This window comes from Rhododendron vialii, chromosome 2a, assembly GCF_030253575.1.
Source record: "Rhododendron vialii isolate Sample 1 chromosome 2a, ASM3025357v1".
Lineage (NCBI taxonomy): Eukaryota > Viridiplantae > Streptophyta > Magnoliopsida > Ericales > Ericaceae > Rhododendron > Rhododendron vialii.
In genome coordinates this window covers 33,900,197-33,925,582 of record NC_080558.1, presented here as the reverse complement: position 1 = coordinate 33,925,582, position 25,386 = coordinate 33,900,197, and the positions used below count along the sequence as shown (strand labels likewise).

Genomic DNA, 25,386 nt, shown 5'->3' with positions numbered 1-25,386 from the left:
TGGAAGAAAAATCCCCAAAGCAGCCTTTATTCTGTTGCACACTTTGCAAATTGTTGGAGCATCGATTGTAGAGTATGATACAAGACACCTCAAAAACAACAGATATTATGATTACCAACACTTAATGACAGTGAGCCAGAGGATTTGTCAAGTAACAGAGGTAATTCAATATCCATTGCGCGATAAGATGAACCTGTCGAAGTAGAAACAGCCTCCTGAGGTCCAGTAAGGTCATCCTCTGTTGCATACTCTACGTTACCACAACTTTGTTTAACAGTGGCGGTTGCCCCATTTGACATTCTGATCCCATCCAACTCCATTACCACCTCTTTCATTGTCCGCCTGCTGCTTCCATTCAAGTACAAGCATCTTTTCGCAATATTAGCGACTGCCAAAATCTCTTTTTCTCCACCCTCTTTCACAACTCGAGCATCGAGAATATCATACAACCGGTTCTCCTTCATTGTCAATAGGAAGTATGCTATTAGGCTTCCCCCTTCATTAGACTTGCCTGACAAAATCGGTTTTTTTCCAGTAAGGAGCTCAACAAGTACCACCCCAAAGCTGTAAACATCGCTCTTTTCTGTGAATTGGCTGGACTGGAAGTACTCCGGATCCAAGTAGCCGAAGGTACCCTGCACTGCCGTGGTCAAGTGAGTGTTATCAACAGAAATTGACCTTGAAATGCCAAAATCGGAGACTTTTGCTCTGAATTTTTCATCCAAGAGTATGTTTGCGGACTTGATGTCCCGATGGTAGATGGCTATGGAAGCTGATGAGTGAAGGTAATATAGAGCTCCTGCAATTTCTGTAGCGATCTGTAATCGCAAATCCCAGGTAAGAGGAAATTCTTCATTTTGGTCACGGAGACACTGGGAAAGGTTTCCATTAGGGATGAATTCATAAACCAGCATAGGAACTTCTGTCTCCAAACAACATCCAAATAGCTTAACAATATTTCTTTTGTTTATTTTGGATAAAATGACCACCTCATTGACAAACGGCTCAAGGTTGACTTCATTCAATGCTTTTGACTTTTTAATCGCTACGATGCTCCCATCTGTTAACATCCCCTTGTAAACAGTCCCTTGGCCTCCCTGGCCAAGGATTCGATTAGCATTGTAATTGTCTGTTGCCTTCTCCAACTCCTTCGATGTGAATAACTTGGTTGTCTCAAGATTACCCTGGTCTGATGATAACTGCTGCTGTAATAACAAACCACCATTTCGTTTGAAGAATTTTTCCTTGAGCTTTGCTTCCTTTCTTCTATTGACTTCTCGGTACAACCACCACATACAAATTAGTAGAAGTAAAGCTCCCAGACTTGAGAAAGTACCTGCCGATGGTGAACAAAATAGTAAGGCTTATTTAGCCGACTTTGCAAAGAATAGAGAAGGCCCATCTTTTTTTTTGAAACGGGAAGTCCATCTTACTCATACAACGAAGCCGATGGATATAGAAGAGTTATCGGTTTTATCTTGGTTCTACTGACCATATAACCATTACAAAACATAAATTAACTTATCAAAGCACCACATAATATTTAGAAATCAGAAACCTAATTTTATCTCGGTTCTTGCAGCCTTTTTTTTTCGTCCAATTCCAAGTAATCCGAACTTCTACTGAGGAAATATTTGGCCCATATGGTCCAACCTAGGTTTATTGACATTTTTGGTTCCTAAAATATTATCCGTGTTCCTTTTTAGTCCCCAACCTACCAATTGTGCGAAATTGGTCCCCAACGTTTCAATTTTATGTTTAATAGGTCCCTACCATTAATTCCATAGCCTCTTTCCGTCAAAATGATTGGGATAATTACATATCAGTTAAGCCCCTACCCTATATCTATAAAGTTTATTCAATTTTTTTTTTTGGATTATTGATTCGTCTTGACAAGAGGAATCCAAAAACTAAAAATTATTATCGAAAGTAATTTTTTCTGAATAAATTACGACAATAATCCAAAACAATTTGTTTGTTTCGGCCACCATTGCTCGTAAGTCACTTACTGCCACAATCACCCACTGCCTTTGCCACTTCAACTTGTACCTTAGCCACCCATTCAAGTCACCACCTCATAGAACCCACATATATGAAGGCCTATTTTCAAGAAATCAAAAAGTTGGATTACTTTTTCGTTTTTATTCAATTTTTTTTTTGTTTTTAGTTTTGCATCCACTTTTTGTTGAAAGGGGTATAGAACCCCAAGTAATAAGAGGTAGGATAATAGGTTCTCATACTGTGACCTAGACCTTATTCGTTTGTCTCGATAAGAGAAATCTAAAATTAGGGTTTAGGATTTAAAAACTTATTAACCTTACTAAATTTTTTTGGAATTATTGGTTGATTTTTATGAACTTTTTAAAGAAGATTATCTTAATTTTTTTACTTTTTAGATTTCTCTTGTTGAAACAAATCAATAATCCACGAAAAATAAATGAAAAAGTAAAAATTAAAAAATTTGAATAAAGACGAAATAGTAATCCAACCTTTTGATTTCTCAAAAATAGGCCTTAATATATGTACATTCTTTTTTATGCGCGTATGTATGTTTATTTACTTTCTAACTCCTTTTATATATCTATGTAAATACCAAAGGAAAAATAAGCTAAATGACCCATTTTACTGTGTATACATGTATATACACACACACACACAATGATAAAGCAATGGATGAGGGAGAGGGGGCCGGGCAATGTCGCGATAATGGTGGAGTCAAACTTCGACGGTTATGGGTTCTATGTGGTGGTGACTTGAATGGGTGGCTATGGTACATGTTGAACTGGCAAAGGCGTTGGGTGATTGTGGCAGTAAGTGACTTACAAGCAGTGGAGGTAAGTTGTGGCTAGAAAAGACAATTCTTTTTGGATTATTGTCGTAACTTATTCAAAAAAATTTACTTTCAGTAACAAGTTTTAGTTTTTGGATTCCTCAACGAATCAATAATCCAAAAAAAAAAATGACACAAAATAAACAAATACGAAAAAGATTTGAATAAACTTTATAGAAATAGGGTAGGGGCCTAACTGATATACAATTATAAATCTAAAGGGTGATATTTGTAGTTTTCGCTCTGATTTTGACGGAAAGAGGCTACGGAGTTAACGGTGGGAACCTTTTAAACACAAATTGAAACATTGGGGACCAATTTCACACAATTGGTAGGTTGGGACTAAAACGGAACGCGAGTAAAATTTTGGGAACCAAAAATATTAATAAGCCGTCCAACCTAACCAAACAAGTTATGAGTAAATGTCCCTATAAATGTATTTATTGTGGCATTCGAAAAGGCCAATCTGATTCAAATGTTCTGCAATGATTCAACGAATGCGCATACTTTTTTCCTTTTCTTCCTACCAAGCGAAGATTGTTAAAATTTGGATTTCATGCGGAATCCTTGGGAGAGATGGTTGGTCAAATAGTAGAGACAGAACGAAAGAACCGGAAGTCTATATGTACCGTATAAAATAGACAGAATCGATAAAATTAGACGCAAGGCGAATTCAGTTTTATTGAAATTTAAATCCATTTTCTAAGTGAACGTAATTGTCGTAGTGTTGTAGGACTATTAAAATATGGGGAAAATTTTAGAAAAGTTCTTGAACTTTTAGGAACTGTACAAAAAAACATGCACTTTAATTAATAACAAAAAAACACCTGAACTTACCATTCTGTTAACAATTAGGCCCCCGCCGTCCAATTCCATCAATTTGTAATGGGTGGATCTAACGAAAGGCGTTATCCTACTTCTTTTTTTTACTTTTAAAAATTACTTTTAACTCTTTCTTTTTTTAGAAGTAAATACATATACAATAATGTTTTGTCAATAATTACTATAACCCCATTTTTTTACTTTCAAATTTTACCTCTCTCTCTCTCTCTCTCCCTTTTTTTTAGAAATTCAACCCCACACCATCAATTAACCCCATAACCAACCGCCAAAACCCTAGCCCTAATTTCAGAAATTTGAAATTACTTTTAACCTCCTTTTTTTAATTTTTACTTCCAAAAATTAACTTTTAACTCTTTTTTAGTAATAAATAAATATGCGATAAAGTTCTTTTTTTCTTACTATTTTCCAAAAATTACTTTCACCCCTGTTTTTAAACTATTTACGATTATCCACGTTTTTTTTTATTTTCAAATTTTACCTTTTCCTCTCTCTCTTCCTATGTTTTAGAACCTCAACCCCACACCACCAATCAACCCCACAACCAACCAGGGGTATTTTAGACTTCCCCAAAATTCAAACATTAAATCATGCAGAGAGAGAGAGAGAGAGAGAGATAGAGAGAGACAGAGAGGGTAATTTGAAAGTAAAAAACGGGGGTCAAAAGTTATTTTTGTAAATAGTTAGAAATAGGGTTAAAGTAAATTTTGATGAATCGTAAAAAAAAATTTATTGCATATTTTTTTACTACTAAAAAAGAAAGAGTTAAAAGTAATTTTTGAAAGTAAAAAGAAAAAAAGGAAGGTTAAAAAGGGAGGTTAAAAGTAATTTTGAATTTCTAAAATTGGGCCTTGGGCTTTGGTGGTTGGTTGTGGGGTTGATTGGTGGTGTAGGGTCGAATTCCAAAAAAAAAAAAGAGGGAGAGAGGAAAAGGTAAAATTTGAAAGTAAAAAAAGAAAAGAAAGGTGAATTAAAGTTATTTTGTAAATAGTAAAAAATTGGTTTAAAGTAATTTTTAATAAATAGTAATAAAAAAAAGAACTTTATTACATATTTATTACTATTACTATTAAAATAAAATAAAGAGTTAAAAGTAATTGTTGAAAGTAAAAAGTAAAAAAAAAAAAAAAAAAGGGAAGGTTTAACACCTTCCATTAGCTCCATCCGTTACAAATTGACGGAATTGGATGGCGGGGGCTTAATTGTTAACAGAATGGTAAGTTCAGGAGTCTTTTTATCATTTGTTACGGTCCATGTGTTTTATTGTAAAGTTCCTTAAAATTCAGGAGTTTTTTTGAAATTTTCCCTAAAATATGCCAATAAGAGTCAGGAAGAAGCTTACTTGCAATAATAATCACTTTGGTCCGAGAATTGCCGTTGTTACGCCGGAACCATTCCGGCCAGCATATATTTTGTATTTTAGTACCATTAACAAAATCAACAGAGAGATACCCATCGGGGCAAGAACAATTGTAGTCCCCAGGAGTATTCAAGCAAAATCCCTCACAACGTTTGAGATTAGGATCGCTGCACTCATCAATATCTGCCATAACAAATCAAAGAAAAACCATAAGGCAATTTTAACCATTCTTGGAAGTATGATTTCCGGGAGGGTGGGGTTTTGATCTGTTGTAACGAACGCTATGAATGCAAGCTAAGAATGAGAAATTGAAAACTAAACAAGAAATCACAAAGACACAAGATATACGTGGTTCCCCAAGATGGGTACGTCCACGGGCGAGGAGAGAGGATTCACTAACCAACGTGAAGAAGAGATACAAAGAGCCGGCTATAATCCGTAACTCTAGAAAGGCCACAATATGAAAGCCCAAAAGATAATTCCTAGAAGTCCCCCAAAAGCCCTATTTATAATAGGCTACAAAAACGGGAACAAGATAATTAACCAATGTGGGACTAAAGAATATAAGGCATTCCTAACAATTCTCCACCTTGACTTGAATTCCACTGAACCAAATCACCAAATATAGCTATCCCCTTCTAACCTCTCACTCGCCAAATGCCCCCGAGGGGCGATCAACTGCAAATACCAAGCAAGCCCAAGCAATGCTTGAACTTGGCAACCGGAACCGGTTTAGTCAACATATCTGCTGGGTTATCTGCCGTACCCACTTTCTTCACCTCAACTTGCTTCTGTGAGATGATATCCCGAACGAAGTGATACCTGACATCGATATGCTTAGTCCTCTCATGATACATCAGATTTTTAGTCAAATGTATAGCACTCTGCGAATCACAAAATACTGAACTCACACCCTGTGCAAGACCAAGCTCACAAAGCAAACCTCTCATCCACAATGCCTCCTTCACAGCTTCAGCAATGGCCATATACTCTGCTTCTGTTGTAGACAGCGCAACTGTAGCCTGTAAAGTAGCTTTCCAACTAATGGCACTTCCGGACAGAGTAAAGACATAACCTGTCAGAGACCTCCTCTTATCGTGGTCACCGGCAAAATCCGAATCAACATAACCAACAGCATGATCACCAGAATTGACAATCCCAAACAATAGACCAACACCTGCAGTTCCGCACAAATACCGTAGTATCCATTTCACAGCCTCCCAATGTGCCTTTCCTGGACGCCCCATATAACGACTAACGACACTAACTGCATGTGAAATATCAGGACGAGTACATACCATGGCGTACATAAGGCTCCCAACTGCGCACGAATATGGAACCTGAGACATATACTTCTCCTCATCCTCCGACTGTGGTGACAACTCAGCTGAAAGTCGAAAGTGTGCTGCCAAAGGGGTACTTACTGGCTTCGAGTTCTGCATGGCAAAGCGCTCAAGTACTTTAAGAACATAAGACTTCTGATTCAAAAATAATTTGCCAGCTACTCGATCTCTGCAAATCTCCATACCCAAAATACGTTTTGCCGCACCCAAATCTTTCATCTCAAATTCACCACCTAACTGTTGTTTCAACCTGTTGATTTCTGACACACTCTTGGCAGCAATAAGCATATCATCAACATACAACAGTAGATAAACAAATGAACCATCTGGAAGTTTTCGAAAATATACACAACTGTCATACTCACTTCTTGAATATGACTGGCTTATCATAAAAGTATCAAACCGCTTATACCACTGCCTAGGGGATTGCTTGAGGCCATACAAAGATTTACGAAGTAAACAAACGTGATCCTCCTTACCAGAAACAACAAATCCCTTAGGCTGACGCATATAAATCTGTTCCTCAAGCTCGCCGTGCAAAAACGCAGTTTTGACATCAAGTTGCTCTAACTCAAGATCATAACATGCAACAATAGCAAGTAAAGTGCGAATGGAACTATGTTTTACAACTGGTGAAAATACCTCATTGTAGTCAACACCCTCCTTCTGGCTGTATCCTTTCGCCACTAGCCGAGCTTTAAACCGAGCGTCTTCTACCCCTGGAATACCTGGTTTGCGCTTGAAGATCCACTTGCATCCAACAATCCTCTTCCCTTTCAGCGGTTCTACTAACTCCCATGTCTGATTCTTCTGAAGAGACTCAATCTCCTCATTCATAGCAACAAACCACTGTGCAGACTCAGTGCTCGAAATAGCTTCCGTATAGCTGGAAGGCTCTTCATACTCAACTGTCTCAGCAACTGATAAAGCATAGGCCACCATCTCAGAATAAGCCGAATACCTTTCAGGAGGCCGAATCTCCCTCCTTGGCCTATCTTTAGCAATAGTGCGTGGTTGCTCAACTAATGCATCAACCTTTGTGTCTGAACTCTTGAACTCCTCTTCAATTGGCTTCTCAATGTACTTCTTCCCTGAGTCGGAAGATTCACCCAAAAACTCCACCTGCTTTGGAACACTATGTTCTTGAACTGTATCATCAACCTGCTTAGACCCCTTAATCAGATAATTTTCATCAAAAGTCACATCCCTACTGATCAAAAACTTCAAATCATCAGAGCACCATAACCTGTACCCTTTGACACCTGCTGCATAACCCAAGAAAATACACTTCTTGGCCCGTGGCTCCAGTTTACCTTCATTCACATGAGCGTAAGCTGGACACCCAAAAACACGCAACACAGAATAATCAGCCGGATGACCTGACCATACCTCAAACGGAGTCTTACACTCAATAGCAGTCGACGGAGACCTGTTCACCAAATAGCATGTTGTGGAAACGGCTTCAGCCCAAAATTCTTTGCCCAATCCGGAATTGGACAACATACAACGTGCCTTCTCCAAAAGAGTCCTGTTCATTCGTTCAGCCACACCATTCTGCTGAGGGGTTTTTCTCACTGTGTGATGCCTCACAATGCCCTCATCACTGCAGAACCTATCAAACTCGCCAAGACAAAACTCCATACCATTGTCAGTTCTCAAACGTTTTATTTTCTTACCAGTCTGATTCTCAATCAAAGTTTTAAACTGTTTGAATGTATTAAAGACGTCACTCTTATGTTTCAACATATACACCCAAACCTTACGAGAGAAATCATCAATAATACTCATAAAATATCGAAAACCACCTTTAGAAGTTACCTCTGCGGGACCCCAAAGATCCGAGTGAAAATAATCCACCGTGCCTTTGGTGCGATGAACAGCTGTACTGAATTTTACCCTGCACTGCTTGCCGTAGACACAATGCTCACAGAAATCCAGTTTCTCAATTTTCTGGCCACATAGCAAACCCTGTTTGCTCAAAACTGTCATCCCCCTCTCGCTCATATGCCCAAGGCGCATATGCCACAAACGAGTCAAGTCTGAATCTGAAACCTTGGATGAAGCAACCGTTGCTGCAGCACCTATAACTGTACTGCCCTGGAATGTATAGAGGTTACCACGCTTCTGACCCTTCATCAGTACTAATGCACCCCTTGAGACTTTCAAAACTCCACCTTCACCGAGGAATTTGCAACCATGAGAATCAAGAGCACCCAGGGATATAAGATTTTTCTTCAAATCTGGAACATGTCGAACCTCAGATAAAGTCCTAACAATACCGTCATGCATCCTAAGCTGAATCGTTCCTGAACCAACAGTCTTACAGGCCATGTTGTTGCCCATCAAAACTGTACCACCATTGACTGCCTCATAAGTAGAAAACCACTCTCTATGCGGACACATATGGTATGAACATCCAAAATCTAGAACCCACTCGGTATTAGAGCGAGAATCGCCCTCTGTAACTGATAACACATTATCTGACTCATCTGAACTTTCAGCAATTCCAGCAATTACTTTACCCCCTTTCTGGTCTTCTTTTTCCTTCTCCTTGAGTTTTAAACAGTCACTTTTCCAGTGCCCAGGTTTCTTGCAATAATTGCACTTTCCCTTCTTCTTACCTGATGATCTGAATCTTCCCCTATTACTCGACTCCACCCTTTCTGTTGTTCTTCCCCTAACAAACAAACCCTCCGCATGTGCATCACCCTCACCTGACACTTTTTTCCTCAATTCTTTCGAATATAGGCTGGCCTTAACATCCTCCATGGATATCGTGTCTTTGCCATACAATAGGGTTGTAACAAAGTGCTCATACGAAAGTGGTAAAGAACATAGCAAGATTAGGGCTTGGTCCTCATCCTCAATTTTACTATCAATATTTTTCAGATCCATAATAATACGGTTGAACTCGTCTAAATGATCTTTAACAGGTATACCTTCTCGCATACGAAACGTATAAAGACGTTGTTTGAGATATAACCTGTTGGTGAGCGACTTCGTCATATATATGCCTTCCAACTTCAGCCAAATTCCTGCTGCTGAAATTTCTTCTTCCACCTCGCGAAGAACGTCATCTGCTAGACTCAACTGAATAGAACTCAGAGCTTTGGCATCCTTATCATCCCAATCTTCCTCTTTGATTCCAGAACTAGTCTTGCCTAACAAAACCTTGTGCAATCCTTGTTGGGTTAGCAGAGCCTTCATCTTTACTCTCCAAAGACTGAAACTGCTGCTCTGCCCATCAAACTTCGCAATCTCAAATTTAGCCGCCATAGCCACAATCGGAAACGAAACCCTAGTTTTTGCAACCTAAGGCTCTGATACCAGTTTGTTGTAACGAACGCTATGAATGCAAGCTAAGAATGAGAAATTGAAAACTAAACAAGAAATCACAAAGACACAAGATATACGTGGTTCCCCAAGATGGGTACGTCCACGGGCGAGGAGAGAGAGGATTCACTAACCAACGTGAAGAAGAGATACAAAGAGCCGGCTATAATCCGTAACTCTAGAAAGGCCACAATATGAAAGCCCAAAAGATAATTCCTAGAAGTCCCCCAAAAGCCCTATTTATAATAGGCTACAAAAACGGGAACAAGATAATTAACCAATGTGGGACTAAAGAATACAAGGCATTCCTAACATGATCAGTGAAAGTCAATGACTCAATATTGTTGTTAGATTAGCATATTGGAAGAGGAACCTAGGTGGCCAAAGGCCATTTGGCTATACTAGTATGCAAATTCTAATATATAAAGGGAGAGCACCACTTTGGTGTCTCCCTTTTTTGTCATGCTTTTTCATTTCCAAAATTGTACACCCAATTGAATTCATTGGAGACTTAATTATAAGGGCATAATAGACAAAACCAACACCAATAACCACCTAACCCAATAACTACCCACCCCACGTCAGTTTCCCTCCCACTTTCTATCATTGTTTTACCACTGAGGCAAGAAGATGGTGAAGTGGGGTGTGCGTGAAGCTTTTCGGTGTCAACATTTTGGCCGAGAAAAAAGGAGAGGATTCCATGAGGAAGTGCAAGAGCATGGGGAATATTGTTGCATGTCAGGGAGAAATCGTCGCTACCGATGATGATGGGTATTCGTCGGATGGCCCCGTTCATTCCAGGAGAGCCCATGAAAGGAAGAAGGGTAAGAAACCATCGATTTCATGTTTACGTTTTTCTGGGTTCTTGTTGTTTCTTCTGTATATGCATAGATATCCACACTGTAGATCTAATCGTACGCCTGCCTAAAGATACTTACCCAATCTTCAGTTAACGTACACCCACCTACCCCTACTGAACTTCAATCTGGTTTACGGTACATACCTTTCTTCTCCTCTCATAACTCATATCCGTATGTATATCTATTGCCTCTGCATGATCACGTGGTTTGGTACATAGCATCACTTTTTGTGTTCACAAGGGAGGCTGGACTGGAGGAGGAGTAAAATGGCGTGGTCAAAGAATATCTTTGAGTAATTTATCAAAGTAATTTATTAGGGCTTCGTTGGGTTTTTTATTTTGTGGTGTGGATGCTGATTTTTTTCGAAAATGATATAAGTACCACCGGGGGAGGGAAATCGTACCAACGGCTGCCGGCGGGCCGTTTCCAGCCATCGGACGGTCGATCCGAGCCGTCCAAAAATTCTTTAAAAAAATACCAATGGGGCCCCTTGCGGAAATCAACAGCATCTGAGATGTGTAGGGTGTTTGATCCGAGCACCTATTTTCACGCCGGCAGCCGTCGGTACGATTTCCCTCCTCCAGTCGGTACATATAACACAACTCGATTTTTTTACCCTCACTAATGGTGGGATTTGCTCATTGAGTGTCGATTTGCAGGACGCGATTATCTATTCTAATAAATAACTTGATTATTGATCAGTGAATAACAATGAACAGAGAATAACAGTGATTGTGTTATTTTTAATTATTTTTTTGTTTGGCGATTAGAATTGAAAGTGAATTCGTCTTCTACTCAGGTACCACATGCGAAGCGTGTGTAAGTCCAAATTTAAGGCAATTTTTATCACATTTTTTGTCATAATCCGATTTGTACATGCATTGCGTGTGCTCCGTCCTCTAATTTTAATTTATACTAGAGGCTGGGGCACACGCGATGCGTGTGCAAGTTGGATTTTTGCAATATTTGTGAAAATTTGATCAAACAAAAAGTAGGAAGCATTTTTACAAAATGGGGGGAAAATTCGACTTGGCCTCCAGTGCAAATAAGACCAGAAACAAACAGAGAAACTTTACCTTGACATCCACTAAGAAGATAAGGGTTCCCTTCATAGCCTTTATCACAAAAGCATTCGGCGCTCCTCGAACTACTGGCATTATCGTATAAGCAGTGAGCATTAACGCCACAGAAACTTTCACTCATATTGCACGTCCCATTCAAAGCCCAATCCAGCACTGCAGGAACATATTCCATATCCCTTACATTAAAGATGTCTTTATCGCTAAACCATTGGTAGTCAACCATGAATGCGTGCTTGCAATCGTCTTGATTGCTGTTGGGATCGATGCTTCTTAGGGAGGCGTTAATGAACTTAAGGGAAGGAGGTATTGTGATCTGGCAGCAGTTGATCCCACAGAAACCAGTTTCGCTCAAAGATTCAACGTTGCAAATCGACTGGCAACCGGTTACAATGGTCAATCCATCGGTTATTAGCGCGAGGTTGTTATAAGCTGAGGCTGTGAATCTACTGTACGTGTCAGAGAACGAAAACGGTGTCGCCCGCAAGTCAACGTCTTTACCGTCGGCTCTACTGGAACAATTGTAAGTGATAACTGGATTGTTAACTTGGACAGTTGACTCATTTACTGGAATCTTCAGCACTTCTAGACTGATGCTGTTAATAAAAGGTTTGGGTGGATTGAAAGAGTGGTCGCAAGTTACTGCAAAATCATCAGCAATGGAGCAATTGGACCCAATTCCAAAGGGGTAGGGGATGGAAATGTTCCCGCATCTTTCTTGATTGATGTAGAAGAAAGGAAACAATTTAAGGGACACGGGAAAGTTCAAATGTACGTAACGTGCTTAACCACTCACCTGGACCAAAGATAATGCAAATCAAAACCCAAAATTATGCTAACCTGTTACAAAATAAATCACATTTGATTACTAACAACCCAATAATATAACATTACCCTATTGTTACAAGTAAATTTCCCAAGTCTATCTCATCAAGACCCTAACTGCCAACAAAAATCATTTCTGAAGCCCAACCCACTTAGCTCCACGCATAACTCCCATTGGATCCACCAATTGCATAAATCCCCAACTCCTCCCTTTTATTGTCTAATCCAATTCTAACAAATAAACTACTAGAACTAGCAAAACCACTACATCGGATCCCTCTTTCCATGTCACCGTGCACCGCACACCACATCCAACTACCACTGCCAAGACACCAAATCCACGCCACACAAGGCAACTCCGAGCGCATGTCGCTCTATTATCCACAGACTCCCATGACCAAAAGCAACCAGTAATAAAACTAATAGAATAGGAAGAATACCACAGCAAGTTTACCACTGTGAGAAGCCGAGGAAATCGTTGAAATCGACCGCTACTGCTCTCTCTCTCTCTCTCTAGAGAGAGAGAGAGAGAGTTTCTCCAAGACTTCCTATCTCAAACGTTCTCTCCAGATATAACCCTACTCCATATATATATATCTCCTTAAAAGTAACTTTACAAAACTACTCACTTAACACACATTGCACCCTAAATTATAGCTAAGTAGTTAAATAGAATTCATTTAGAATACAAAAATTTATTTAGGGCGCCGCTATTTGCAGCCCTTTATTTTCTCCCGTAGCCCACTGCATTTCGGTAAATGGTTGTTGAAAATCATAAATAACATTTCGGTAAATTGCCGTTGAAAACAAGATTATATTTCGGTAACTACATGTCGAAAATATGTTTAACTTTCGGTAAACAACTGCCGAACATGCTTTTTCAGTAAACATCTATTGAAAAAAATATTATATTTCGGTAATTGGATGCTGAAAATATATCTCAATTTCGGTAACTAACTGTCGAGTATAATTGAAAATTTTTAACGGGCTATGGGAGTAAATAGAGGGCTGCGAATAGCAGCGCCCTTTATTTATAATCCAATTCATAATAATACAAAAATTTAGAATTACCATCTAGTACCACTATTTTACCCGCAATCAATCTCATACTCCAAAGGTTACAATTGTGCAAACAATACCCATAGCACACTCAAAAATAATTAATTGGGACCCAACCACAACACCTCAGTAATTGTAGCAATATAGCTAAATAAATAAATGAATAAAATGCTAGGCCGTAACATCGTTTCCCCCTTAAAATAAATTTTGTCCTCGAAGTTGCATACTAACCTCGTTCATACAAATGTGGGTACTTCTTGCGCATATCTTCATCACACTCCCAAGTAACTTCTTCAACCGCGTGATTACATTACACCACAACACTTAACCAATAGAATCATTTTTTTTTTTGCTCACGATATACCTTGTCCTTTAAATCAAGAATCTTTACGGGTTGCTCATCATAGGTTAAATCATTGCGTACATGGATTGGCTCATAATCAATTACATGGGACGGGCTATGCGCATACTTCCTCAATATCGACACATGAAAAAGATTATAAACTTGGCCAAACTAGGCGGCAATGCCAAACGATAGACCACCTCACCAATCCTTTCCAAAACCTCAAATGGCCGAAATATATCGATAACTCAACTTCCCTTCTTTTTTTTTTTTCTAAATCGATAAACTCCTTTCCATGGAACACCTTAAAAAAAAAAAAAAAAAAACACCATATCTTTTAACGCAAACTCCAAATCCCTCCTACGATTATTTGCATAACTTTTCTATCTACTCCAAGCAATTACAAACCTTTTCCGAATAATTTTTTTTCGCATCCTCCACCAAGTCAGGACCTAAAAGTCGCCTTTCTCCAACCTAAACCTCGTACCAACAGATAGGAGATCTACACCTCCGTCCATACAAATCCTCATATGGAACAACTCTCAAACTCGAATGATAACTGCTATTGTACGCAAATTCCATAAACAGCAATTGATCATCCCAATTTTCTTTTCACTCTAAGGTACATGGTCTCAATAAATCTTCCACAGTCTGTATACTGCTCTCACTCTAACCATCAATTTGCGGGTGGTAAGCAGAGCTAAAAAGTAAACGAGTACCCATCACTACCTGTAAGGCACCCCAAAACTTAGATACAAAATGGGGATCACAATCTGACACAATTGATTCAAGTGCACCAGGGAGTCTAACAATCTCCTAAAATACAACTGTGACAACGATCCAACTTATACATCATGTTAATAGCAATAAAATGTACTGACTTAGTGAGCCAATCAACTACAAACCCCAAACTTGACTTTCATGTAAGAGTTATAATCTCTTAGCAACTCTGTATCACTCACAACAAGATCAAAAAAATGTATCCAGTCATTCGAAACTCCGAAAAGAATCATGCCTCCATAAGATTGAACATCTCGAATATCAAAGAAGTCCAAAAATTTGCCAACCATTCAATAGTTACTGCTTCATTATGTCCAATATTAGTACATCCAAGTGCATCTAATCTTATTCCAAGTGGACCAACTGTACGTAAAATCCGGCATCAATAGAGCAATTCAAACAAAATGATTATTCTCTAACCAATGTCATCATGTCTTCTAAAACTCCAAAATCTCAATGGTTCATCTCATTAACCTCTTCATTATACACCAACATAGTTTTCAATAGGCAATCAAAAGATCAGAACAAATTGCACCACCATTACAAAACATGACACATCCATACTCCACTACAACATATGCTTCAAGGACCACCAACCCATGACTAATTGTTATTCTCTCTTAAAAGTGTTACATAAACCGGTGCATAATTTAGACAATCACCTGTTCCACACTAAAACTCCGTACGTCATCCTAATCCCTTAAGGTATAGCAATAAAGCTCCATGTCATCTTACTACCATCCATAGCAACCAACAGAAATATTTCTACAGAAACAAAAATCTCCTTGATCTAATAATTCAACTTCAACAGAAAGGGACTAACTTAAAACTAGAAAATAAGATAATCTACCAATTAGTCAATAAGTATAGAATTAGCAGTCAAGGAAAGAATCAAAATAATTTCAGCACTAACCAAGTACGCCAAATTCTAAGTATTGATCTCCAACAATTAACTACTACAATCCACTCACTCACAAAAACCAAGTCTACTAATGAACTCCTCAAAGATTTTGATAGTTGTTATAGTATCACAAGTTGATCACGTGACCAAACAGATCACCTTTTGTTATTGATTGGTTTACTAATTAGCTACATGTCTCACGGCCACACCCTCCAAACAGTTTCATTAATTGGATCATTCTCAAATAAGTCTCCATGAGAGTCCAACAAATCCTCAAATCCCAAACTAATCTTAGGTAACAACATGCCTCACAAATATCATTTTCTATTCCACACATCCGAAAAAAAAAGCTACAAGACCATAATTCTTCAATAATTGCAATCTAACCTTGTCACTTCAACCAAAGTTTGAGACGGGCACCAATAGTTAGCTAAACAGAATCTCACACAAAATGTCACGAGTCATCATATATAGATCTACAACCTTATGAATTTCCCAAACTCAATCGTGTCTTCAAAACTAATTCTCAAACTAATAGCTCCTAGTCCCATTTTCCATGTCAACACAAAATACACATCATTACCAGAAAATCCTTAAATTCACCTCGCAACTTGAAGGCTAACTCCATGCACTAACCCAAAATTCAACTTCAAAGGATCCTGCGTTCATTTTTTTTTTTCATACAAAATCACGTGTCTAATTCATCCATAAGGACCCAAAAGAAAGAGTTTTAACCTTAGCAACAATTAACATAAGAACCCCAAAACTACTTATGACCCAAGTTGGTAATACTCCATATTCATTTCAACGGCACAATCACAACTCTAATATCATAAGCTTACCTATCAACTTTCTCTTTCCTACCTTCCCACAATTCACGATACTAATACTGTAATGCATTAAACTTACAAATTGCCATTAGTGCACTCCATAACTTTACTATCTATTCACCAAACAAACTATGACAATCCCCTACCATATACTCAAATCAACCCAAACACTGACATCCCGCTATAGCCAAAGCCTACTGCATAGCTACTACCAAACAAGGGGTTGTAACCTTGGCAAAACATGTCCATTTTTTTTTCTAGTCCCCAAAATCCAGTTGCTACCACTCGATCAGAAGAACCCACAATTTCAATAATCCACTACTCTCACTTTAAAACATCTGCGTCTTCTTCTTTTTATTCGGTTTGGAATGACGTGACATCGAAATCCTTACCATTCTTACCAGTATTCATCTCCTAATACACATTAGCAGTTCCTAGAGAATTCCCTTAGTCAAGCATAATTATCGTCCTATCCTAACAGAACATAACATGCATAACCAAATCTCTACTAAGATACTAAGGATAAGAACGAAGGACCAATCAAAGAGCTACAATTCAAGAGTATCTGCCTATCTGAAATGTATTGAGCATTACAAATAAGAAAATCTTAGCACACACTCACAAAATTCAACTAGCCCATCGTCCATACCAACTTGTAGCAGTCCTCTAAGTTACATTGTCAATCTCCAAGTTTACAACCACAAATACCAATTCATCAAATTCAATAAAATCATAGTCCAACTCCATTCAGTCACCAAGGCACTTGTAAAATAAGTGTGTCGATCCAAATACGAATAAAATCACATATGCCACATTCTACTCCAATACCCTATCCGAAGTCTACAGAAAAATAAAGTTCCCAGCGAAAGACTATTATCTCAATAGTACTATGTGGTACCAAAGCACATCAAATAACAAAAGCTCTTACAGATAGTAAGACTCTGGGGACTCAGATCTCCACTAGATGAACATGATAAAAATGAATCCAAAAGTAGTTTTTTTTTTTTTCAAACTTGGCTTTGATACCACAATTGTCACACCCCAAAATGAGAAGTGACCGGCCATGAACCACAAGACACAAACTCGCAAAACATGTAGCCTAAAAGAAATTTATTAAACACCAAACCTTTGAATTACTAAGCAGTGACCAATCTTTTTTTTCCAAAACAATACCAGCCAAAAAGGTTCAGTCAAAAGCATGGGGCACAAACATCCCATGAGCCAAACAACACTCATGAATCCACCATAATAAAAGAAATCCAAATCTCTGACAAATTGTTCAAATGCGGAAGCGATGAATAAATTAAATTAGGATGAGACACCCTAAGGAGGTCAACAAAAATAAATCCCCGAGATGCCTCCAAAGTCCTTTCCTAACTCCCCAACTTGCCTAAAAAAGAAGTTGGAATAAATTCGTCAGCTGACGAGCTCAGTGAATGGCAGGCATGTATATTAGAATAAGGTTCTGAAATAGGAATCAAAATAATTTACCATGTCAACATAATTTGGCATCTGCGGTGAACAACAAAATATAAACCAAACCAATAAACAGTTCAACCAATGTCCTAATGGTGATTACAATACAATATCCAACCACAATGGGGAACCACAACCAATACCAAATAGTACCAAGTGTCAGTGAACAAATATCTCAAAATTGGATCCAATATCGAAACTTAAAGTCACCACGAGTTGGCAGCCCATGGAACTTTTCCCTAAGAATGATCCGGTCAGTTACAACCGTTGAGCATTAGGGTCACCAGCCTAATCCGGTCTCTTCCCTAATGGCCAGAGTCACCTGCACACAGAGGATTAATTTCCCTGGACTTCCAAAATATGTTCCCATCGATATCCACAAAGTTCTCACCAAAAGATTATTCGATCAACAAATGATTTCACCGATACTGCATGCCAATTTAACATAATCAAATATAAATAATATGTGTTTCCAATTTCAATAGTAAATTTTTCCGAAACAACAATTTAAGGGATACAAGGAAGTTCAAAAGTCCGTAACGTGCTTAACCACTCACCTGGACCAAAGATAATGCAAATCAAAACCCAAAATTATGCTAACCTGTTACAAAATAAATCACATTTGATTACTAACAACCCAATAATATAACATTACCCTATTGTTACAGGTAAATTTCCCAAGTCTATCTCATCAAGACCCTAACTGCCAACCAAAATCATTTCTGAAGCCCAACCCACTTAGCTCCACGCTTAACTCCCATTGGATCCACCAATTGCATAAATCCCCAACTCCTCCCTTTTACTGTCTAATCCAATTCTAACAAATAAACTACTAGAACTAGCAAAACCACTACATCGAATCCCTCTTTCCATATCACCGTGCACCGCACACCACATCCAACTACCACTGCCAAGACACCAAATCCACGCCACACAAGACAACTCCGAGCACATGTCGCTCTATTATCCACCGACTCCCATGACCAAAAGCAACCAGTAATAAAACTAATAGAATAGGAAGAATATTACAGCAAGTTTACCTCTGTGAGAAGCTGAGGAAATAGTTGAAATCGACCGCTACTGCTCGCTCTCTCTCTCTCTCGATCGATATAGTTTCTCCAAGACTTCCTATCTCAAACGTTTTCTCCAAATATAACCCTACTCCGTGTATATATCTCTCCTTAAAAGTAACTTTACAAAACTACTCACTTAACACACACTGCACCCTAAATTATAGCTAAGTAGTTAAATAGAATTTAGATGGATAAATAGCAAAACAAATTTATTTATAATCCAATTCATCCTAATACAAAAATTTAAAATTACCATCTAGTACCACTATTTTACCTCAATCAATCTCATACTCCAAAGGTTACAATTGTGCAAACAATACCCATAGCGCACTCAAAAATATTTAATTGGGATCCAATCATAACACCCTAGTAATTGTAGCAATATAGCTAAATAAATAAATGAATAAAATGCGAGGCCGTAACATAGTACGCTCTCCCCGGTTGATTGTGCAAATAAGACCAGAAACAGAGAAACTTTACCTTGACATCCACTTGGAAGATAAGGGTTCCCTTCATTGCCTTTATCACAAAAGCATTCGGCGCTCCTCGAACTACCTGCATTATCGTATAAGCAGTGAGCATTAACGCCACAGAAACTTTCACTCATATTGCACGTCCCATTCATGGCCCAATCCAGCACTGCAGGAACATATTCCATATCCCTTGCAGCAAAGATGTCTTTATCGCTAAACCATTGGTAGTCAACCATGAATGCTTACCTGCAACCATCTTGATTACTGTTGGGATCGATGCTTCTTAGAGAGGCGTTAATGAACTTAAGGGAAGGCGGTATTGTGGTCTGGCAGCAGTTGATCCCATGGCAACCTGTTTCACTCGAAGAATTAACTTTGCAAATTGAGACGCAACTGGTATAATGACTACTTGGCGGGTTATTACCGCGAGGCTGTTACAACCGATGCCTGTGAATCTATTGTACGAGTAATTATTCAGTACTCTCGGTGTATACTCTCTCCACTCACATAACATGTGGGGCCTATGCGTGGGTCCTGCGTGTACCCCACATGTTATGTTAGAGGAGGGAGTATACACCGGGATTATTGAATAATTTTCCTTATTGTACGTGTCAGAGAACGAAAACGGTGTCGCTAACAAGTTAACATCTTGACCGTCGGCTCAACCAGAACAATTGGAAGTGATAACCGGATTGTTAACTTGGACAGTCCCATTTAGTGAAATATGCAGCACTTCCAGATTGATGCTGTTAATAAAAGGTTTGGGTGGATTGAAAGAGCCGTTCCAAGTTACTGCAAGTTAATGTTTTCGCATCTTTTTTGTGTTGGACAAAATGAAATTTTATTTAATAAAAAAATTATTTGGGAGTGATTAAAATTGACTCCAAAACAATCACATGAATTTTGGTTGAAGTATGGAAGGGATTTGTATTTCACATTGGTTAGGAATGTGGGAGATAATAAACATATGTATAGAAATTGGGCTTGATCAACCCAGTCGTTATACATATGTTTTGTATGTGGAAAAGGGAAAGACAAGAGGTTTAAATTGGTTAAGTTCAATAATCAATTTGTGCCGTTAATTGCCGAATAGGTGTGTCTGTTCATTGGTAGTTCTTACCATTAACAGATGTGGCTTTCCAAAGTGTTCTTCCGAGTGGCATTTGTTTGCCACCAACAGTTGCATCTTTTCCATTTTGGTTTGACCCGAAGAGTTCCCACCCTCCCATAAGGCTTCGTTCATCTCTTTAAATAGTGCTCGTTTGCATCTTTTTAAAACACCGGAAAATTACAGAGCACATACATTCCATTCATATTGAGTCTGAGAGAGAGTACTACACAAGTTTGCGTTCGCTTGTTGAATAGATTGAAGTGCTACTTCCGTTCATCGAAAATCGGATAATCCTGGAAGGCAAACGTTCAAGAGACCCAAAAGCACCAGTGTGGGGGACGATTTTGCTTCTATTACAGTTTGATAGCAAGTCACGTTTTCAAAATATAAGTGCGTATTTGGTACGTGAATTCTCGATTTTTCAAAAGTGTTCAGTAGGTTTTGATTACAGTAATTTTGTTTCTACAAATTAGATTACAGTAGCCTTTAAGATTACTGCGTAACTGTTGTGGTTTTAAAGTTTCAAACTGTTTGTTACTCTCCGTTTTTAGTATTCAGTTAGTTGGTCCAAAATGACTTCCGAAAGAGTGGAAGAAAGTGGGAAATGCTTTGTGGGTGATAAGCATGGACATAAGGCTGTTGATTGTCGAAGCAAGCAAGGTAATCAAAACAATAAACCAATGCAAGCCAATATGACTGAGATGGAGATTGAGACTCTCTCTGATGGAGTTGATGATCTGAAGCTATCGGCTGTGGTTTCAGAAGTTAACTTGGTGGGTTCTAATCATAGTTTGGAGTTGATGATCTGAAGCTATCGGCTGTGGTTTCAGAAGTTAACTTGGTGGGTTCTAATCATAGTTTTAAATCGCGGTATCGGTCGCCGTCGCGGTATCGGTCGCGGTATATCGGTATCGGGACATATCGGTGATACGTCGCGGGAATCGGGTGTCGCGGTCGTGAATTTTTAAAAATCATCAGCAACATGTATAAAACTTGAAAAATATACTTTTGCCCCAAACATTGGCTTAAATTATCACATTTTAATTAATTTAAGACATGTAATAGCCCATTCTCTTCATGTGAAATATCCGATAATTTATCAAAACTCGCAAGTCAATAAGATTTTACAAATATGAGAAAAATGCAACATTATAAGTTTCGATATAATTGACATAAATAGCAAAAATAAGATGAAAACATTAAAATAAACACACCATAGAGGTTTTACATTACATAATCGCTAGGCACAACTAGTTTCAAGCTCATAGCTTTTAAGTCAAACATAATTTTGCTAATACAACTTCAATGCCAGAATGAATGACGTGTGGGTACCAATACGTACATGAATGACGTGGAAGCAAATATATACATATGTGTGGAAGGAGCTCTGTTTTTTGATTTTTTCTGTTTTTTTTTTTTTAGCTTTGTTTTTTGGTTTTTTCTGTTTTTTTTTTTTCCCAGAACCGATACGTACCGGCCGTATCGGCCGTACCGGTCCAAAAATCGGTTACAGACCGATACGTATCGGGAACCGGCCGATACGTCTGTGAATTTCAATCTCACCGATATATCGGCCTATATCCGAACCGGGAGTCGAAAATTCCGGTACGAACCGGCCGATACGTACCGTATCGGCCGATATTTAAAACTATGGTTCTAATCCCAAGGAGAGGTGGCTGGATACTGGCGCTACTCGCCATGTGTGTGCGGACAAGAAAATGTTCACCACCTATCAATCGGTGGAATCTGGCAAACAACTCTTCATGGGAAATTTGTCCAGTTCCAAGGTTGAAGGACAAGGGAAAGTGCTGCTCAAGATGACTTCTGAAAGGGTGTTCACTCTGAATGATGTGATGTATGCGCCAGAAATTCGCAAGAATCTGATATCTAGCTTGCTCTTGGTCAAGAACGGCTTTCGTATGGTTTTCGAAGCCAACAAGGTTGTGCTGACTAAAAGTGGGGTTTATGTGGGTTGGGGCTACATGTGTAATGGGCTATTCAAAATGAATGTACTGACTAAGGTTCCGGCCTCTCCGGGTATCAATGAGATAAACACATCTTCTGCTTTATCCTTGAGTTTTCTCAATTGTGGCATGGTAGATTAGGTCATGTAAATTATGGCACTTTGCGCCATTTAATTAACTTGGACTGTTTGCCTAAATTTCATATAAACTCGGATCATAAGTGTGAAATATGTGTGGAGGCTAAAATGACAAGGAATTCGTTTTACAAAGTTGAAAGAAGTACAAAACCTCTTGCTTTAATCCATTTGGATTTGTGCGATTTGAAAGTTGTTCAAGCTAGAGGAGGTCGTAAGTAACTTTGTTACTTTTATTGATGATTGCACAAGATATTGTTATGTGTACTTGCTTAAGAGCAAGGACGAAGCCTTAGAAAAGTTTATCCCCTACAAAAGTGAAGTGGAGAATCAACTTGGCAAAACAATCAAAGCAATTAGAAGTGATCGAGGGGGTGAATATGAAGCACCTTATGGTGAATTTTGTGCCCAACATGGGATCATTCACCAGATGACTGCTCCTTACTCACCGCAATCTAACGGAGTTGCTAAACAAAAGAACAGAACTCTAAAAGAGATGATGAATGCCATGTTGATAAGTTCAGGATTACCGAGAAATATGCGAGGAGACGCAATTCTCTCTGCTAACTATATTCTGAACAGGATCCCTTACAAGAAAACAAATGTTATACCATATGAGTTATGGAAAGGTCATAAGCCTTCCTATAAGTTCTTATGAATGTGAGGGTGTTTGGCGAAGAGAATGCCAAACCATCACGTGAGATGCAACGGAGGTTGAACCCGAATATGAAGGAGGTGGTAATGAAGGAGGTGTGAAACTTTTGGATGCGGGTATCATATACCCCATCACGGATAGTAAGTGAGTGAGTCTGTCACGACCCAACCCAGAGAGGGTTATATCACGTGACCGGCCAGAAGATTAACATCCTCCTAAGGCCTCTTAATAAACCAAATTATGATTTTCAAAACTATAGTATATAATTATTTGTCCCATTGTAGCACAACATACCGGAGCATTCTAAATTACACGTGTTTACAACAACTGAAAGCAGAAAGGCTCTAAAGCCCTAAATCCACAATTTTTACAATGTTCGAAAGTAAAGAAATATGTACAATTCTTAGCCAAGCATATGGTAGTCCACAAAACTTTCTCCTAGAAACATCGCAAGTGGCCAAGCAAAACTTCAAAAGATAACTAAAGTCCTTCGCATATTTACTTCGTGTCGCCAGTAAAAATGGATTTAAAATTTCATAAGCGATAAGCTCTTATGAATATATAAAGTACCAAAATTACATTATTTCCATGGAATAAACGTAGCTTAATAAGATTCGCAAAGGTTCAAACTCATGTATTAAAAACAAGGTAATTAGCGCATTGACAACCATGTAACAATGACCGTAAGAGGTCTATCCATAAAAAGATAGGAACGGTAGAGGTTCAACAAATCAGATTTTCATAATATTCGAAACGGTACTTATGGATCAACCAGTAATTATCAGGGAGTGACCCCGAATGCCAGCTGGTGGCGGTGAAATGATATCAAATCACGGGCACATGGTACCCAAATGAGCGCCTGGTGCACGTTCCAACATCACCTTATATCTCCTAATACCCACAATTCCTTTATCGTCCGTTGAGGACTGGACGCCGTATCCATATACCATTTCGATAGTAATAGTGTCAAAAGATATCGTTTTTCCGTGGATTTCATAAAGAGCCAATATTAAACAACATTAATTCAAGCTTTTATTATACTTTTAAAACTATCAGAAGATGACAGTTTACGAGAATAAGGTAATTAGGGCATTTATATACTCACAGTGGTTACTAGAGTATAGACGAGTGATGGCTAGCAAGCGGGTAGCTTCATAGCTCCAATTCAACCCCTATTAATTTACCAAGATATGAACAATCATTAACAAGCCATACTAGTATTGATAAGCTCTAACTATGACCTAATTGTAGCTATCAAACCCGACTGCCCACTTACAAGTCAAGATTTTGAAAACAAGGCTCTTTCGATCAAGGAACATTCGGTCAATTGATGTATGGTGAAAACAGGTATTGGTCAAGCCACAAAACTTCCATGAGTTCATCAACTGATGAGGAAATTGTTACAATAGCATGAGATTTGGTACCAAGATTAATCAATGTCCCAAACCGACACCTCTTGATATAAAAATCATAACTAATTCATTCAAGATCCAAAAAGGGTGAAACTAGCGCACAATGATAGATAACTAACAATAAAATTTTCAGAAAATTGTTGGAGACCAAAACTCTAAGTAGATTCATCATGGGAAGTCAAACAAGTGACTGATTTTCAGACAGGAACAACACAAAACAGCCGACTTCCAAAAATCACCATAGATCGAGCTCTTAATATTTTCAAGTGATTTTGGTGTCAAAAGTTGCGCAACAGAATGAACTTCGAATGTCATAAAGGAACTGAAATCAAATTCGAACTTTAAGAATGAAAAACTAAATGAATTCCAAGGCTATACGAATCTGTCAAACAGCAAACTATCGGAATGCAAAGCAGTTTTTGAATTTCGCTATAAATTGAATCTTCAATATTTTTGAGTGATTCCAACGCTTAAAGATCAATCTTTGAGTCTAGTTTATATCTCATGAAGGAACTTGAATCAAATTCGAAGTATAATGACGAAGACACAGACAGATAGCAAAGCTGTACGAATTGGTTCTACAGCAGATTTTCAGAATGGTGAGCAGATTTCGAAAATTCATTGTAAATTGAATTCTCAACGTTTTTGAACGATTTCAACTGTAGAAGAACAAGCTACCAATGTACTTTAAATCTCAAGAAGAAG

General features: G+C 38.4%; 2 protein-coding genes across 2 annotated transcripts; one reads left to right on the top strand and one right to left on the bottom strand.

The window, feature by feature from the left end:
• Positions 1–51: 51 nt before the first annotated feature.
• On the bottom strand, positions 52–20,183 carry LOC131312613 (wall-associated receptor kinase-like 8). The gene is made up of 4 exons (XM_058340497.1): positions 20,106–20,183; positions 11,643–12,204; positions 5,013–5,213; positions 52–1,336 (listed from the first exon to the last, which is right to left on the bottom strand). The coding sequence occupies exons 2-4, from the start codon at positions 11,869–11,871 to the stop codon at positions 90–92; spliced, it is 1,677 nt and encodes a 558-aa protein (XP_058196480.1). The 5' UTR covers positions 11,872–12,204; positions 20,106–20,183; the 3' UTR covers positions 52–89.
• Positions 20,184–21,184: 1,001 nt separating this feature from the next.
• On the top strand, positions 21,185–23,142 carry LOC131312665 (uncharacterized). The gene is made up of 2 exons (XM_058340586.1): positions 21,185–21,312; positions 22,189–23,142. Exons 1-2 carry the CDS (start codon positions 21,197–21,199, stop codon positions 22,619–22,621), a joined length of 549 nt encoding a protein of 182 aa, XP_058196569.1. The 5' UTR covers positions 21,185–21,196; the 3' UTR covers positions 22,622–23,142.
• Positions 23,143–25,386: the final 2,244 nt, after the last annotated feature.